The 18,301-nt window shown below is 52.8% G+C and overlaps 5 protein-coding genes across 5 annotated transcripts; 1 reads left to right on the forward strand and 4 right to left on the reverse strand.

The window, feature by feature from the left end:
• Nucleotides 1–2,589: 2,589 nt before the first annotated feature.
• CORC01_03123 (uncharacterized protein) lies at nucleotides 2,590–3,093 on the reverse strand (the record flags this gene model as incomplete). The annotated part of the gene is made up of 1 exon (XM_022614773.1): nucleotides 2,590–3,093. One exon carries the CDS (start codon nucleotides 3,091–3,093, stop codon nucleotides 2,590–2,592), a length of 504 nt encoding a protein of 167 aa, XP_022478775.1.
• Nucleotides 3,094–3,397: 304 nt separating this feature from the next.
• Nucleotides 3,398–4,660, reverse strand: CORC01_03124 (globin; the record flags this gene model as incomplete). Its single annotated transcript, XM_022614774.1, has 1 exon — nucleotides 3,398–4,660. One exon carries the CDS (start codon nucleotides 4,658–4,660, stop codon nucleotides 3,398–3,400), a length of 1,263 nt encoding a protein of 420 aa, XP_022478776.1.
• A 554-nt stretch (nucleotides 4,661–5,214) lies between these two features.
• Nucleotides 5,215–5,634, reverse strand: CORC01_03125 (uncharacterized protein; the record flags this gene model as incomplete). Its single annotated transcript, XM_022614775.1, has 1 exon — nucleotides 5,215–5,634. A coding segment is annotated over one exon (420 nt), but the record flags the coding sequence as incomplete, so codon positions are not given.
• Nucleotides 5,635–11,881: 6,247 nt separating this feature from the next.
• On the forward strand, nucleotides 11,882–13,429 carry CORC01_03126 (FAD dependent oxidoreductase; the record flags this gene model as incomplete). The annotated part of the gene is made up of 4 exons (XM_022614776.1): nucleotides 11,882–12,128; nucleotides 12,183–12,528; nucleotides 12,598–13,123; nucleotides 13,205–13,429. The coding sequence occupies 4 exons, from the start codon at nucleotides 11,882–11,884 to the stop codon at nucleotides 13,427–13,429; spliced, it is 1,344 nt and encodes a 447-aa protein (XP_022478778.1).
• Nucleotides 13,430–14,098: 669 nt separating this feature from the next.
• On the reverse strand, nucleotides 14,099–16,312 carry CORC01_03127 (L-amino-acid oxidase; the record flags this gene model as incomplete). The annotated part of the gene is made up of 3 exons (XM_022614777.1): nucleotides 14,099–14,326; nucleotides 14,395–15,893; nucleotides 15,946–16,312. The coding sequence occupies 3 exons, from the start codon at nucleotides 16,310–16,312 to the stop codon at nucleotides 14,099–14,101; spliced, it is 2,094 nt and encodes a 697-aa protein (XP_022478779.1).
• Nucleotides 16,313–18,301: the final 1,989 nt, after the last annotated feature.

The raw sequence follows: 18,301 nt of genomic DNA on the forward strand, positions 1-18,301 counted from the left end.
CACCAGCATTGACAACCGCGGCGTGGTCCTGGCTCGTTACAACGACGCACATCGGTAAATACTTCATGGCCCTTAGGGGTTTCCCACTCCTTGCAGAAATGTCTTTCATCACCTACCTGGTATCTTTGTGACGCCGAAACCGAATTTGAGGCAATTCTTCGTTGGGATCTTATAACTTGCATATCAACAGCAGACAAAGTTCGTTTTATTTGACTTTGCCTGGGTGTTCTAATATCCATTATCGGCCACTTCCGAGGCTTAATCTAGCAGATCCCTATGAAAATGTGTCAACCTTTAATACAGTCGGGCTTTCTCGGATGCCTTCAAATCCACGAAAGACAACCCGAGGGCCAGCTCAGGAGGCCTGTGGCCATCTAACCAGCCCACGTGTCATTACCAAAAACTGAGTCCCAATCAATTACCAGACCGTCGGTAGCACAAGGCTGCTTTCCCTACCAACAAGGTAAGGAGAGCGAGTCAAGCCAAGGCTTCTGGGCCTGGTCGACACCAGTCCGTGGTTTCCAGATTAGTCAATCTGTAAGGGGAAGAGCTGGCCTGGCTTTCACCTGACGGTCATTTCGGTCACTCCTCATTCTAGGGTAGTTTGCTGCAGCGAGAATCACTCGAAGATTCTGGTGCTCGATCTTTGTAAAGTCGACGTCCTTATCTCATATGTAATGCGTGCCACATTCTGTTCCATCATCATCACCGCTTGCCCACTACTCGCCGGACTCTCCTGAAGAAAAAGCCCTTTAGTGACTATTCAATTCTTGAACAGTATCAATAACGTTTGCGTAAAGAGGTTAATGGAATACACTCAGAGACAAATGTCGCTCGATCTTCCAGCTGGTTGGGAATTGGCTAGGCATTCTCTTGCAGGTATCTCGTCGTACTAATGTCTACGCCTGTCATCGGGCGCTGAGGCTTCCCATATCTGGACATCACAGTCAAAAATCGCACTGGCCGAGGCACGTTGCGTTGGAAAAGTTCTTTTGTCTTCCTTCTCAGAAATGGGCATGGCAGTCTTGAATCATCTTTGATGTCATTCTCAAAATTTAGCAAAGAGGGAGACACTTGCCGGGGTATCGACAGAGGCTTCAACATACCCTTTAGGCTGAACGGGCTTTCGATCTATAGGCACTGCGTGACCGATCGATGCCCTTTCTTGCAAGAGAAAACCTTACGGTCGAAGGAATAGCGCGAGCTGTTCTAATAGCAATGTTCTTAAGTCAATCCCCCCTCGCCGTTCTCAAATGTTCAACACAGCGCTTGAGGATACTAGTACCCAGATGACCCAGATGGGGGCTTCCACTTCAAGGGAATCAAGGATACTGAATCGTCTGCATGTGACTCTGAGATCAGTCTACAAGCCTTTGTTGATACTTTATGGAAGAGCTGTCTCTATTCGTGCAGTAAAGAGAAGCAGACTATTGGCACAACTCGCAGCTGAAAATCTGAAGACAAGCTCAAGTAGCTGAATGGTCTTTCTTCCCTGTGGCTCTGAAACGTACGGGCATATGAATTAACGGCATCGACAATCGTAACGGTCGCACTGTGCCATTCAAACGCCCCTGTAGCATTGTAACGGCACTTGACGAGCCTCAAATGCGGCCAGGGTAGCTTAATCAAATGCCAGACTTCGACATCGTGACGTAGAAGGTCTTGACACGGCCGCCATGCAGCCGGGTTGACCACCTTGTTGACCAGGCCCTCCCGTAACTTCCGCGGCGAAGTTTCCCCATCATGAAGCCTGTCGTTATATGCATGGGGTGGAGTGGATGTTTCCGGAAGTGACTTCAGGCTCCTGCGTCACGGTCTCCCCGAGAAAGTTACTTGGCGGACCACAAGGTCCGGTTTGCGTGCTACCATCGCGGCCGCGCTGGGAGACTGGATGTTTCTCTGGATATGCGAGATATCAAGTCCTTCGAAATCTGTTTGTGCCTAGGACTAGTGCCTAGGACTAGTTTAACCGCGCGTTTGGCATGAAACTGGACTACAAAGTGTTTCGGCTACAACAGCTCGCCATTCTCTCCCTAACCGGGCCACGAGGTAGACAAGCGGGATTTTGTATGGTCGGCACGGACGCCGTGGAGGGAAAAGAGAAAACGAAATAAAGTGCCACTCTCTGCCGAACGTGTACCGGTATTTCTCGCCGATACTACCACACTACTATGGTGGACAAGCATCCGCACTAGCGCCCGTTGCAAGAAAATCGTTGGCGTTTGTGCGTCATCGTCAAAGGTATGAATTAGCGGGTAAAGATTTGAGTCAAGGCTCGGGTTCTATTTCGATCTTCCACCTTTTCAACCTTTCATTAGATTCATTTTCATGAAAGATCCAAGTCACAAGTGGTCAACCGCCAGGTCTGACCCACGATATCCATAACACAGATGTAGACCGAGTTGTGGAGGGAATCCGGTTGCGGCAAGCTGTGCTTGGCGTTGGCAGCGTTTCTTTTTGTCACCGGCGGAGTTGACCCGGGAAGACTTCCCGTCGACACGTCTTGATTAGTTGTTCTCTCTCATAAACAAAATTCCTATGGCCGATGGAAACGTGATGTGCGGATGTCGACAAGGGGGAATCTCAGATTCATTTGCCCATGTTGTGCATTGGCACACTGTCAAGATCCCAGTGTTCCGTCTGCGGCTTCGGCTGCGAGAATGTGACAATCCTGTGGCTCTCTTTTCCTTGTGCCTCAGGAATCAGCCAACTGACATTGCCCCATGGGTCATTGGAGATGGAGATGCGAACAAGACCCAGGTTGCACTGAACTGAGCCCACTTGAAAACCCCAGCGTTCCTCTCCAGGCCCCCATTTTAGAGACCCCATAGGGAGTTCTGGGGGGGTTGAGCCTGCGCGAGGGGGGTCGGAGACTCGGAGGAGCAATATAATTAGCGGCGAGTCAGGTGGTTGCATTGTCCGGCATCCAGTCCAGTTTTCTCGTATGATGGAGGAAACCCAGTCATTGTCAACCAGCGAAGATGTACAACGGCGGTGTAGGTGACGTCTGTTTTGACATCGGCAATGAGTTACCAATCGAATAGGCTTGGCCAATGATGTCGACTTTGCACGGCAGGTTGATTCTGCAAACATGAGTCCTCTGAACCAGAGCGCCGTGGGAGGCAGTGAATTGTAGTATTATGCTTTTGATAGCAGACACACACGTACACTCTGAACCCCCAGAGCCAAAGGAGACCCATCCAATTCCTGCTCTTGCGTCTTTCCAAAGAAAAGCATAAACATGTCCGTTTGTGTAGTTGCTGTACCCGTTTGCCAGATAGACCACTCAATCATGAAACTCCGTCTCGTTCGTTTCCCTGAAATAGCCCCCATTACCCATTTCATTCTCCGTAAAAACCAATCAGGCCAAGAAAGTGTTGGGTTTTTTCCAATGCTCTCATTTTTTGAACTCCAAATCGCCTGTAGTAAATCGCTCGAATTTGACTCTGTTGGGGTCGACACCCTGGTTAATGAGGAACTGTGACATCTCAACCATGAAGATCTCAGGTCCGCAGATGTAGTACTCCGCACCGCCATGACTGAGGTAGAGCTCTTCGGGTGCTATCCGCGCAAGATCCATGCGAAGGCCAAAGTCGCTTGAGGAGGAGAGCGAGTCGTCGTCTTCGACATCGGCGATTTGAGAACGGAAGAACTTGGTGATGAAGTTGGCGCGACTGTAAGCGATCTTGCGGATATGCTCTTCAAAAGGGGCGGCGCGAGCTGAGCAGTGAATCCAGGAGATGGGGCGGACAGCCTGGCGCTCGATGATGGTGTTGCAGATGGACATCAGAGGGGTGACGCCCACACCGGCGGAGATGAGTACGACGGGGAGAGTGCCGGCGGCGTGGGTGTCGAAAAAGAAATCGCCAGTAGGATGTGTCAGCTCGACAATGTCACCTGGCTTCTTCTCGTCGATGAGGTGGTTGGAGAAGACACCAGGGTTGAGGTGGAAGACGGCCGCGCCCTTGCCAACCTTGGCGCCTTGGTCACGTTTCACGGTAATACGGTAGTAATCAGGTCGCGGTGAGTCACTGAGTGAGTACTGTCGTGACTGCAAGTGGCCCAACATAGGAATCGTGGTACGGATCGAGGTGTATTGGCCTGGGTAGAAGTCGGGAAGTCGTTTGCCGTCGACCGGCACCAAGTAGAAGGAGAAGATGTCGTCCGTCTCGGCAACCTTCCTCTCGATGCGGAAATCGCGCCATCCCTTCCACTTGTCATCGTCGAATTCGCGATACATCTGGGCCTCGCGGCCGATGAGCATCTTTGCGAGAATCCAGTAGGCCTTTGTCCAGGCCTCGCGGATCTCTGGGGTCATGGTTGGACCGAGGATCTGCCCAAAGGCCTGGATGAGGTACTTGCCCACGATGTCATAGTGTTCGGGCAGAATTCCAAGGGAGCAGTGCTTGTTGCACATACGCTCAAGCTTTGGAATTAGCTCGCTGATGTGGTTGAGGTTTGCGGCGAAAGATAGGATGACGCCGGTCAAGGCGCGGGGTTGGCGGCCGTTGGCCTGGTTAACCTTGTTGAAATGGTCATGAAGTTCGGGATGAGCTCGGAGCATATTGGCATAAAATATAGTTGTGATAGTCTCGCCGTGCTCACGGAGAGCCGGGATCGTGCCCCTGACGAGTTGTGATTGCTTGTATGTCAAAGCCATGGTTGTGAAGATGTGATGGGGAGAAACTTTTGCTTCGCTTGAGAATGCTGTTCTCCGGTCCTCGGCTGATGGCGAATAGTCTGAAAACCAAAAACGGGAACCCTTGCGGTTCTAGAGTACGTCTCGTGCCTAGGAATGGGATCGAGGATGGATATCTGGGAGCAGACTTGAAGAGGGGCGAATGTTAAATGGGGCATCAACAAGAAAATGCACCGACGCTGGATGGTATCCGTCTGTGTGATAATGAGAGCCGAATCCTGGGGTTTGGGAACACAAAAGCACACGTCTTTCCTGGCCGTCGGGTTCGGGCCCTGCAGGAAAGATATAGAAACTTTTAATTCCAGCCCAAGATGCCTTCGTGTAGGAACACTCTGAGAGACAGAGCTCAGTCCTGTCTCCCCCCTCCCCCTCGTCGTGCGACGTCGTCGCGTGCGCTCGAGTCCCCACGGTCTGCATGCTTCGAATCAGGCACCGCCTGTCTCGACGGATAGACATCGTATGATTTGTATCCCGTAGTGTAAAAAGAAAGCTGGTTCCTCACTAGAACACGGCTCTCATGGGCCATACATGCATGGATTCAAGGGTGGGAGGCACATGGAGAAAGACGTTGGGCGCCGTTGATGCTTCATCCAAGGAGCAGCACCAATGGTAACCGGGCGTTCGCGACGAACCGAGGAGCGGTTCAAAGTCAGCCCTGTCCGTCGGCGGGTGGTACAAGACCGGGGAACCAGGGTTATCAGGGATACCAGGATGTCAAAGGCACCAAGGGGAAACTCTGCAGGGGTATCAACTGGACCCTGAGGGTGGCCCGAAGCCTCTCCAGCGGGACACCCCCCATAAGCTGCCGAGCAAACCGAAGCAACGAGGAGCTCCGGGGGGTTTTCTAGAAGTACGCTAAGAGGGAGGCGGGTTTGTGGATGTTCCGCAAAACTTTTGCTGCATGCAGTCCAACCTGCCGCGAGGGGAATAAACTGGAGTTATTGGTGGCATTGAAGAGTGGTGATTGGGGATTTCGTGGAGACAAGCCCGCGGTCTGGTCACCCAGTCTGTCCTATATGAACGGGCATAGTCCCAATCCTTCTGCTTAGAGTGGCTGTAGTATCCTTTGACATAGAAAATGACAATTCGGACAGAAAACCCCGGGCCGCGATGAAGGCAGCGGTTGGAGGTGACTCGACTCTGCGGTCTTCTGGCTCGTCCCTTGTTCCTAACAGACGTCAGTGACACGCGATATCCAGTGGAGTAGGGAACACGCCACAGCAGGGAATTCCCGAGTTGCAAATGCAAACTCGTATGATGAGAATTGCAGTTTCCGCAATGCCTAATTGGGGGTCCTGGGTCCACGGGGGGGTCGCCCAATTATCTCAATATTGATCCACGAAGGTACTTGACGCCATGCAAGGCTTTTCTTGCAGAGAGTCAGAGACAGCGAAAACTCAGAGGTGTGCGTGTGAGAGAAAAAGAGAGAGAAAACGGGGGAACAGAGGTGACCAGGGTTGAGCGGCACATAACCACAAACACTGTGACGCTTCTCCAGTTAACCCAGGAGCGGTTTTTTACTTTCCGATTCCCCTGGGGGGAGACAACGTCCGTGTGTCATGGACGGCATATTGTTCGGGTTTCTGCCCACTCTGTTGGAGTCGGGGTTGGCTTTGGGACTGGGTCCTGCGCTCAAATCTCAGCTTATCCGTAGATTCCATTATTACGACGTCGGGAAGAGAACTGAGTCTTACCAAGTGCCACAAGTCACAATATCAGCTGGTGGAGTTGCAATCATGTACCGTTTCTTCATCAAGTTTCAACTTGAGCCAAGGGATTGAGTGGAGCTGTCTTTCTTTGTAACTTGCACTGGCCAGTTCGGCTTCGCAGTACTCGAACGGGTTGGTTCCTTTCGCTTATGACTGGAATCTGCAGTGCAGGCACATGGTCAATGAAAAAATCTGATGGAATGGAAATCTGCCAGGGCTTCTTTCATCTCGGTCGGCGGGGTCCGCACTTGTCGAGATTGTAGAAGCTTACATGTACTCACAGTATATCGTCACGCCACGATCTCCCAGCCTCATCTTGTTCATCGTCTCCTAAGGGTAGGTGGTGTTAAGACGGGAACGCCATCGAATGTCGACGCCGTCCATTGTCGGGATTCCCCGGGCTTTGACGGCGCAAAGCTCATCAGCAACCCCGAACACACTCCGCATACAACCCTGGGCAGTATTGAGTAGCCTGCTTTTCTGGCCTCGAAAATGGAAGCCGTCATTAGCGGATCAGAGCCTTCCACACACAATTATCAGATTGGCAATGTCACTTTCCACCTACCAAAGCCCGCCTACCGGGCCCCCCAGTGATGTGATGGAGATCTCCAAAGATCTCGATGGACTAACAAAACATTGAGTAGGGGGCCAAGAGGCCCTCGCAAAGGCCTCCTCAAATTTCCAAGGTGCCTACCTCTCATCATTTGTGACAGGTGTCAAGTTACAATGCAAACATTGCAAGACGAGGCTCTCCACGCGGCGGCCGCAAACATGCCGCTTGAATCTACTGAACGCCGAGCAGAAGATTAGTGGTCGGCGGATGACGGAACTCCTCAGGCATAGCGCAAGTCCAACTGCAGGCGAAGATTCTCACCTAAGCCTATCCGTAAAGTAAAAGTGACGAGCGGGTTGATAGACCCAATTACCCCTCCACCCTTGTTGCTCAATGGACCGAGGCGTAACGAAACGGAATGTGACATGTCGTTTTGTCGCGAAGGCTTCATCCCCCAACAAAAAAATGTTTGCTCCTCGGATTGATCTTTTTGACGCCACCAAAGGAACCAGACTCTCAACTTGCGGCGCTCTTCAATACTGCGGCGGCCGTTTCATTTGCTTCTAGGTGCCCCGAAAGTGAGACTTGACGCATTGCAGGTGGCCCCAAGTTTTTTTAGTCGGGTCTGGGTCCTCTTCAAGATAATTGCATGAAATCTCCGGGGGATCCTGTGCCAACTTGCGTGATGCATCACACAAGCCAGGTGCTCGAGACCCTGTGCTGACAAGCAAACATTGTTCCAGGCCACGTCTAAGCAGAATGCAAGCTTGTTATGTTGCTGGTCTCGCACATTTGTGGTCTTGGAAGAAGCAATGTTCGTCCGTTAGCCAGTCGATATTTGACAAGCAAACATGTAGCTCGGGCGGTCTGGAGCCGCTTGGACTCCCGCGACCTTCAACACCAGACGGATTTCCTCGAGCCACATGGCATCCACGAGTACGACATGATGCACGTGGAAGAAGAAAGGGGATAACAGCACGGCTTCTTCCCCGGCCAAGCCACCAACGGGCTGCACATGCTGCACACGACCCAACTGAGCTCAGCCTGAACTTGACTAACTTGAGCTAGTGCCGGGCGGGTAAAATTTTGACGCTTCCAAAGCCGACGGCGTCGAAAATCTCTTTCGACTCCGTCAGACCCATGCCCAGGACAGTTAGCTCCTGGCACGACAGAGTTGTTTGCTTGCCAGGCTCCCGCTCATCACTCGTCGATGCGAAATTCCAACCCGTAGTTCGTTGCGTATCACGCCCGCAAGCTCGCTTCATGGCCTCCACCGTTTCGGGCACTAAGGATAGCTGGCGAGTCTGACGCTGGACCCATGTCTGTCTGACACAGTGCTTTTGACGTCGCGAGCAATACGGATGAGGGACTCTACATCCATGGCGCATACGGTGGGGCTGGCGAATGCACCGAGCCCGGCATCAAGTTCTGCAAGCGAAGGTGATATCGACTGACGGATCACAAATTGTGGTGATGATAGATTGCGGATCATGCTCATTCGGTCGCAGATTCGACGCCTCATTACTCTGAACTCGGCGCACGGGGTCGATGTGAAACTATCAAAGTCAGATTGAAGTCTAGTAGTGGCGAACATTTGTTGTTTAGTCTGCCGTCGCTGAAATCGGCGTGAACAGTAATCTGCCTGATCACGTCGTGACGTCCTAGACAAGGAAGGCAAGGTGACGAGTAACACGAACGCAGGCCTGTGGAGACTGCGTATGCATCGGCGTCTGAATGATGTCCTGGGTCCAGATTTGCTGCCACTTCGCCCCAACATCTCGTACGAGGCAGGCTGCTCCAGCGCCTCTAGCAAAGGATCGGACCGTTGAACTTGAATGAGTTGTTACTTCCGAAGGATTGGGATGATTTTGTGTGAACATGAGTTGCCGAGGATGAAGCCGCGGCTGCGGCGTAAAATAAACCCCGAGGCTATTGTAGGCCTGCGGCTGCGGGTATCGGCCAAATTTGTTCCTAGGTGTTGCGAACGACAGCCGTCATACCTGGAGTCTAATTTACCCAAGTCTGCTTAGCAGAAGTTAGTACTACCACTTACCGTGACTTCAGTGAAGTCATTGCGGCTCCTCGGATGCTGCATGCGTATGCATGGCTGCATACCTTACATGTAAAGTAGGTAGCAGGCTTACATTATCCATAAAGTGTTGTCAGTCAAGACATTCGGTTAGAGCCAGTAGCCGGCCAACCCACGCGTTCGTGTGGCAATGATACATCCAGAATGAGATGCCATTCAGCGCCCACCCTCAAACTAATCTTCCCAGGCCAGGCATGGGTGCTTCATGGCAGACTTGAGCTATACATTGTAAGCTACGTGAGACTTGCTGCCCTCGACATCTTCCCCCCACCAATGCCACACTACCTGTTCCGGTTGCGGAGTTGGTGCGGAGACTTAGGGCCCCGCCATCTTGACAAACCCAGTTGCCCAGGTTGATATCGAGATTGTCGAATAGTGGCCTGCGTCAATCACGTATCTCCATGTTGTTCAATGCAAAACATGATTCTCGGAAAAGAAATATGATTAGTCAAAGAGACGCTTCGTTGGTTGAACCAGATATTGCAACGGAGCCCACGTGTTGCAGGATGGCCTGCGTGCCCAGCATCAGATGCGGAGCCAGTTGGCAGCACACATATGTGAATGCAATTGCTTGCATGCGTTTCTTCAGCGAATATCGCATTGTTTCTGGGTAAGGTACTTAACAAACAAATTTCCGGCATGTTGGTAAGCTGTCCGTGCGAGTGCGGGTAGTAGTTGTGATGAAACGAGTTTGTCTGTTGGAAAAGATCCCATCTTAGAACGGCGATGAGGATACACGCAAAAAGAGTGGGATGAGACCTCTGCCGCACTTTGACTCGAATCCACGTGCAATATTCCCACCAAGAACTCCGGTTTCGCATTGCGCTGCAGAGACGGTTGTACCTCGAGCACTCTGTTGGGGGAAGATCTTGTGTGATAAGTTGAACGTTGGAGGCATCGCCGCATCGCTAAGCGTACCTAAAACCTCTATCAACGGCTTGAATAGACTCTCTAGCAGTTTCTCTGCAGACCAGATCCTTCGGATGAGGTTGTTATAGGTTAATGAAGCATGGAATGCACATCGATCGACCTGGACGAGAAAGCAACTCTCCCCACCTTCACTATCCAAAGATGAGGGAGAAGGCCCCCGGTAGTCAACCGCAGCCGTGGGATTCTGTGGTGATTCTGTTTGGCCGTGTCGGAAGTCACCGAGGTCCCTGGTAACGTTGAAGTCTTCTGTCCCAGAACAGGCTTCAATGAGTGAACGTGCCTCTTCGGGCAATGGAGACATGCACCTCGTCGTTGAATACTCCTGATTCGGTCTGTATAGGGAATCCTGCGGCAGATTTCTCAAGTCTGGGTGCAATGAAACACCAGCAGCGGCCATGACATGAGTGCATGGTGCAGACAAGTTTACCATTAGCAGGCCTTCTTCAAATTAGTTGAGCTGATTTAGACAGCGACAGGAGCTCAAACCCATGCTGTTGACATATGACACCAAAGCCGAGCCGCCGGAGTTGATGGTTAAGCGCTGAAGCTAGGTATTCTGGTTGCTTCTTGGCCTGGAGCAGGCTCGAGTAGCACAGCATGTGAGTGAAGCCCGAAGCCACAGGAGACTTTTGAATGAGAGGACGAAAATTCTGCCCTGCGCAATAAACATAACTCAGATATGAGCAGAGCTGGTAGGAATGGGTGCCAGAGCTTCGTGCTGGGAAGAAGTCCAGTTTGGCGACTTTGGGGACATGTCGGTGTCGTTTGGTTGTGGTTCGAGGAGCGGAGACTGGCCAATTTCCCAGGGTCGGCTTCGACTTGTGAGCTATCAAAGGCTAGTCTCGGATCCATCATCGCAGAAGCAGGTCGCAGAAGTACTGACATTGCATGTTAGAGACACTGCCGTCACAGTAGTTGAAAGGACTTCAATCCGGTATATCCGCACCAGTTGAAATAGCGAACAGTGTAGCGGTTGCGCGCGTGCTTCCCCAGGTCGACGTGCATTCCCGGGTACCTGACTAGGTTTCAAGCCTCGTGGCCTGTCAGATAGATTAACATGTTGGCGGTGAGCATCATGAAAGTTCCGCAGGGTCTCAGAGACCCAGACTTGACAGATGACAGGCGCAGGGTCAGGGGCATGACGTGTCGTCCGTCAGTGACATTTTGCAGTAGTGTGACGGATGCCCAATGTGTCGGTACCGAGTGTCGAGTGAACAATGTTGGCGCGCTGGGATGGGGCAGGCCGCAGGCCACAGAACGTGTGATTGCGCGAGTCAGGTAAAGCAAGGGGCTGTGATCCCCAGAGTTGAGAGGCGAGGGTGGATAGAGTAGGTAGAGTACCTTAGGTAGGAAGGAAATGTGAGATGTTGAATGGTAATGAAAACGTTGAAGTTGAAAATTCAACTAAACTTGTCAGCAAGGGCGACGGGGTGTCTCCAATGTCCCGAGGCGGCGTCGGGGGGGTGGGGGTAAGGCACCTTAGGGGAAGGACAAGAGGGACTCAGGATTGAGACAGCAGCGCCTTCCCGAAGCGTCACCCGGCAAGGCCCCGGTTTAGCCGGCCCGGGTCTGTGTCAGATCCCGGTCGGCTCCGAGTCGGAGCTGGGAAGCACGACCCCGCGTTTTCGGCATATGCCTGCCTATCTCGGAGCATCTTCACACACCCGGATGGCACTGGGCTTATCAGTCTACAACCACGCAACCTAAGGTAACGCAAGGTTCCTTCTATCTCACCTTACCTTAGCAGGGACAACTTCATTTCATCTCGTGAACGCGCCTTTCGCTTTTTCTTTTTTCTCTTCCCTTTTCTTTTTCCCCCCAACGCCTTCACTGTGTTGGATCTGCGTTATAACTTATCTCAGCACCTTACCTTGGACGCTACATCCCAAAAGTCCTCCCAAATGTCCGAGACTCCCTTCCCAGTACCCAATGCCATCACTCCGTATTGGCGGAGGGAGCTGCACGCTCTTGACAGCCACCAAAGCTCCGATACTCTGCCGGCGGAGCAGGACATTGTCATCATTGGCGCCGGATACTCGGGTGCAGCTCTAGCGTATTACCTCTTGGATGAGACCGATCCGTCATCGCGCCCGACTGTCACGATCCTCGAAGCGAGGCAAGCATGCTCTGGCGCAACAGCCCGCAATGGTTCACCACTCTCCTCCCCTGCAGCACGTATGATGCCAGACTAACGTCAGCAAGGCGGCCACGTCAGACCGGATCTCTACGCTGGCCTTCCCGCTCGCGCCAAAAGATTCGGACAAGAGGTAGCGGATGAGATGGCTCTATTTGAACTTGCTAATCTCCACGCCGTGAGAGATCTGGTACAGGTGAAGAACATTGACTGTGACTTCAGGATGACCACATCCATGGCTGTCTTGAGAGATGAGGCACTTGCGAAGCCCATCAAAGAAGGCCTGGATGAGCTTCTGCAGCTGGGATCGCCAACCGCAAAGCTTGTCCACTACCTCGAAGGCAAGGAGGCAGCGACATTCTCCGGTGTCAAAGGAGCAACCGCCGTCTTTTCATTTCAGGCGGGCTCCATCTGGTATAGTCTCGCCGAACCGCGGCCGTCCTGCCGTTGACGCCGGTCCAAAAGCTAACCCCGCTTACCAAGGCCCTACAAGCTGGTTCTATTCCTCCTGTCGCAAGCTGTCGACAAGGGAGCCCAGCTACACACTCACACGCCCGTTACCAAAGTTTCCGACTCCCGACAGGACGGCTTCTGGACCGTAACCACGCCCAGAGGTGTCATTAGGGCAAAGACTGTCCTCTATGCTTCCAACGGGTACACGTCAACAATCCTCCCAGAGTACAAGAACCGCATCATCCCAGTCCGCGGGATCTGCAGCCATGTGGCTGCTCCCGACGGTGCCGAGCATCCACATCTCCCAATGACATATTCACTGCGGCATGGAACCAACCTCTATGACTACCAAGTCACGCGGCCAGACGGTAGCATCGTGGTCGGCGGTGCTAGGATCGAAGTTATCCCGCGCGTCAACGAATGGTACAACGTCTGGGACGATTCGAAGCTCATCGAGCCCGCTGCTCATTACTTTGATGACTACATGCAAAGGAACTTCCGTGGTTGGGAAACCAGCGGGGCCAAAGCTGACAGCGTCTGGACGGGAATCATGGGGGTGAGTTTTTGCTGCGCCCCGCGTATCTGATGGACACCAAGGATGATCTGGAGAGATGAAGACTGACACAAACGGGCATAGTACACCAACGATACCTACCCCCATGTCGGACCTGTGCCTTCAAAACCAGGGCAATTCATCTGCGCGGGGTTCAACGGACATGGCATGTCATTCATTCTGTTGACAGCCAAGGGTTTGGCAAAGATAGTACGGGAAGATGTGCCATTTTCGCAGTCCGGTATTCCACGGCTGTTCGAGACGAGTGAGCGCAGACTTCAAGAGGAAAAGAATGAGCTGCTCGGATAACTAGCCGGACTAATCCGGATGCCATAATCTGCCCACGCCGGATGATAGTTAGCATAGCTCATGAAAAGATGCCCGCTTTGATACCTACACGAGAACACTTGCGAGTACTCGGAACACTGAATCGCGGAGAAGATCCCGCATAGGAACGACGGATAACAAAGCGATAGCTTACTAATGGCAAATTTGTTGCCAAAGGTTCGGTCTGACGCTGCAGAAGTGCGGCGTTGTCAGCAGATGCCGAACCATCGTGTTCCGAGTCCCGCCGAACCCCTGCTCCAACCGTGCCACGCGGCATCGGACGATGATCATATCTGCAAGGCTGAGCTCAAAGCCTACTTTTAATACACTACTTTCGGCTGCATGCAGTATTTGACAGGGAGACTAATTGGGAATAGCCATGTGGGTTGTCGTCTTTTGTTTTATGGAGCACGTCGCGAATGTGTGTCGTTGGTGGCACGGATGGTTCTTGTTCCTCGATGTCTCCGGACAGACGCAGACAGACGGGCTGCCAAGACGCGGACGCATGTCGGTTCTACAAGGCAGATTAGGTATGATATGTCATTGATTTATTATTCGTCAATCGTCACACTATGTAAGATTATGTACTGCCGTCTGTCGGCGACAAATCGGCCTTGACCACATCACTTTGGGCTTCCCAACTTCATCATATTATTTTGAATCACTAGAGGATGAGATTAGCCACAGCGCATGATCATGTGGTTGAGGACTTTTGCTTACGATATCGATCCATCTAGCCATCCACTTGTTGACGGCAGCCTTGGCCTCATCGACAAGGCCAAGCTCAAGAAGCAGTTGCACAGCGCCACGGATACCAGAGTCGAGAGCAGAGGCAATCCAGGCGTGGGTGTAGGAAGTGTGCTCGCCAATGAAGATCATCTAATTTGAAACCGTTAGAATCTCCGTCTTTTTGCAAGGAATCTCGTCAAGAGCAGTTCAGAACTTACATTGTCGTACGTCTTGAAGTACTCGGGTATGTAAAGCTCATGCTGGCCGGCAACGGGGCTCACCCAGCTGCCGCTCTCGAGCGGGTCGAGAACCCAGCAGCGGCGGTTGTACTTGCCAGTGTACAGTTCACGGGTGTTCTCGCCGTGGATCTCAACCATGGCATCGAGCACGTACTGAACGTGCTCGTCCTCCGAGACGGAAGCCCAGCGGTGGCCCCAGTCGCCCGAGACGTACGAGGCCAACATGGTGGCCTTGCCGGTGCCGTTGATGTTGTACGAAGGGTAGCACGTGGTGCCGATGCCAGCAATGTCAGAGGTGGTACTGCAACCGCCGACAATGGGGTTTTCGTAGTGCTCCCAGAAGCGCTCGGAGAACTCGAGGGCGACCTTGCAGGCGCTGGTATAGGGGAGCTCCTTGATGGCGTTGGAGATGGTCAGAGGCAGGGAGGGGAGGCGCCACTTGCGGATGATGGAGAAGGGAACAGCCAGCAGGGCGTAGTCGTACGAGGAGGTCTCAAAGGTCTGGTTCTTGAAGGACTCACGCCACTGGAGGTTGACCTTGGAGTTCTCCGAGTCGAACTGCACGCGCTCAATCTTGCGGTCCATGGTGGTGATGTCGTCGACCAGGGGGTGGAATGCCAGCGGGAGACGGCTGAGACCGCCGTCGATGGTCTTGTAGGACGCGGCTTGGAAGTACATGCCCTCGTAGAGAGTGTCCCAGAACGAGGTGGCAGTGTAGCTGCCCAGGGCGTCCGTAGAGTTGAGGGAGCCCTTCAGGTAGTTCACCATGAAGGCATACTCGGACCAAACATCGCCATCGAGGCCCTTGAGACCAGAGTCAAGGAACTCGCGGTGAGCTTTGAACATGTTCACGGCCATGCGGACAGAGAAATCACTGTCAGGAAGATACTCGTTGAGCTTCTCATTGAGGGCGTTGGTAGCGTCATCGTAGACAGTGGCGACTTCAAGAGAAGAGTTGGCAGCGATCTGAGCCAGAGTAGGAGGCAGACCGTTGGGGAGCTTGATGCCATTCTTGTACGAGAGACCGTTCTGGTTGGTTTGGATCCAGGGAATGAAGTCGACACTGAGGTTCTTGTCATGCTTGTTCAGGTCATTCATCTCTGCGGCAAGCTGGAAGACGAGCTGGTGGTCTGTGATGTTGTAGGTAGTGTTGGTCTTGGGGTCGACGTAATGCTCAGGGAAGCGCATGGGACCCATCTCCTGGTAAGAATAGTCAAAGGGACCGCCGCTGAGATACTCGGTGTGCACACGGCCACCCAGACGCTGACCAGCCTCGATGATGCTAATGTTGGTCATCCCCGCTTGCGAGAGGACGAGGTAGCTCATCAGACCAGCCATTCCGGCGCCGACAATGGCGACGTGCTTGGACTTGGCGGCGTCGACATCCACTGTGGCAGGCTCCTTGTCCTTGAGGAGGTTGACGCCCTCAAACCAGGCTCCAAGCGTGTCGATCCCGGTGCCGTTGTTCATTTCAATAGCTATGGCGCATTAGACTTTGCAACAATGCAGTATCATCGTAAGCGCACTTACATCTCTTCTGAACCCGACGCTTCCACTTGTGGTGAAGTGTCTGAGGTTCACTTCGGCCCTTCAACTCGCCAGAGACACTCCATGCGGAGATACATCCATCGGAAGCAGCATCCTCGGGGAGGACCCAGACGAGGCGCTGAGAGTCGCGCACCTCTGACTTAACGATGGTGTGGTGAGCATCGCTCAATGAGGCCCCCCGGCATGAACCATAGGTAAATGTGACGGTCTCCTCGATGGGCTCCTCGAGAGTGATGTGAATGTTGGAAACGCGAGAGGTGACCGCACTCCGCGTCTCAAGCTTCATGGGAAGTCCAGAAGCCGCCGCAAGGGCGCTTCCGGCAATGAAAGAGAGGAACCACCGAGCCATTGCAAATGGTGAAGGCCGATCAGAGTGAATCCGGGGTAAACTTGGCGTGAGGATGAGTCTCTGGAGATCTTCCCTCTTCTTTTCCAAGCTGCGCCCGCACCTCTTTATAGACAGGCGAGGGTCTCGATGATAGTTCGCCGGTCACTACCCGGGACGTCGTCAAATCGATATCAATCCCGGTGTAGGAACGTGGCCGATGGCCACAGCGTGAACCGTACCATCGGTGCCCAATCCATGAACATTACAATATTGGTCATCGGATGGCAGCCGGTTCGACCTTGGCGGTATGGGGCCGCTTACAAGTGACACTTGAACAACGGCAGATACAACGTCAAGGGTAGCTGGCTCTGGAACGACATTCAGCAAGCCTGAGCTCCATCGGAGACTTTCAAAGTTCCCGCGCCTTTTGCTCCTTTTCCCTTGCAAGAAGCAGCAACCATACCAGAAGAAGCAGGTGAGAAATGTCAACCAAAGGGCACTCCTATGGCTCACCATGTGGTTGCCATGCAGACTGACGTCGTACACGGGCGGACATCGTCTGTCTGGAGGATCCGAGTCATTGGACGATGGACGTTATCAGCGGAGGCGGTGCAGTGCAGGCGGGAAGATAGGGACAGGAAGCAATAGCGGCCGATGTCAACCAGTTTGGCGGGGCGACAAACCCATCCGACAGCCCCGTTCGCTACGAATCTTAGCCTCCGGAAGCCGCGGTGGGGAAGGAGGAGAGACCGCGAAGGATTGTGTGGAGGTTCAAGGTCAGCGAGACCGGGGACCTATCACACCGTTCATCTGCCGAAGCTATGTTGTTGGCGCCCTAGTTCGTCTCTGTGCGCCCTTAGGAGGAGCATGGCAGATTGAGTTAGATGGAGAGGCCAAGGATGTTGCTGCACTTTTCCGGCTCTGCCCGGAAGAGTCATAGATTGAAGTCATCTATTCCTGTGTGATGGCCAACGTCGCCCAAAGTACCTTGTGGTGATGGCGGCGCAGTCTTACATCCTAACTGTTGACCAATGCATTCCGTATAAGCTAGCGTAAGCTCGCCCGAGATCAAGTTGTGTAACAGAACATGTACGGCTACCCATAGGCAGAAACCAGAGAAGACTGCCTCGCGCCGCTTGGCATATTCCTTCTTTCTGACATAAGCAAGCTGGTTGAGGCTGCGATATCTACACTGGTAGATAAGATATAGCCAGATAAAGAAGACGACAACTCCATAGTTTGTCGGATCGTGTGCGTGAGTTGACCGGCCCGGCTCCGGTAACGGGGTGCTCTCAAGGTTGATTTGCTATCGTGGCATGGATAGGTCGCTGTGGTACCGGCAGTGTGGATTTGAGTGGGAAAGTTTTTTTGTCTTTGCCAGCCGGAAACCTGGGAACCTCGAATCAATAATGGAACGTAACTTTGAGGGGAAGAAGGAAGAAAAGAGACCCCTAAGGGAAGCTAGACGCGAGTTGAGATAAGGACAAATACCGCAACTCGGGGTAATCCAAGATTGAGGTGGACAAGAGTGCCGAACTCCCCACTAATTGGTTGAGATAGCCGATCCGAATTCCACGGGAAAAGATAAGAGATGCATTGGTTAGTCCCGGCATGTGGGCGGGAAGCAAGGTGGTGGGTGGTCTTGTTCAGAGAGACAGAGAAGAAACGTGAATAGGATAGACCAACGACTTTGCAAAGGAAAAAAAGTCATGATAGTTGTAGTTGACAACAGCCAAGGAAACTTACCTTGGCAACTGTCTCCCATGGGGAATATAGTGTGAGGGCGCAAGGGTTCAAGTCGCAGAAAGCATACTTTGCCGTAATGGCATCATGGACAGCCAATGGGCGCCCCGGAATGACAGAGAGTTCCGGGCGGGCATCTCCACAAACCCAGAGGTGCCGAGAGTTCTGGATATTGAACGCACCGCTTGGCTCGCTTCCGCGGCTCTGTCACTCTCTTCCCAATTGCCCAAGCCCGTAACTCCCCATCGTCTCCCGGCCCATCGGTCA

This window comes from Colletotrichum orchidophilum (assembly GCF_001831195.1).
Source record: "Colletotrichum orchidophilum strain IMI 309357 chromosome Unknown Scaffold_18.1, whole genome shotgun sequence".
Classification (NCBI taxonomy): Eukaryota; Fungi; Ascomycota; class Sordariomycetes; order Glomerellales; family Glomerellaceae; genus Colletotrichum; species Colletotrichum orchidophilum.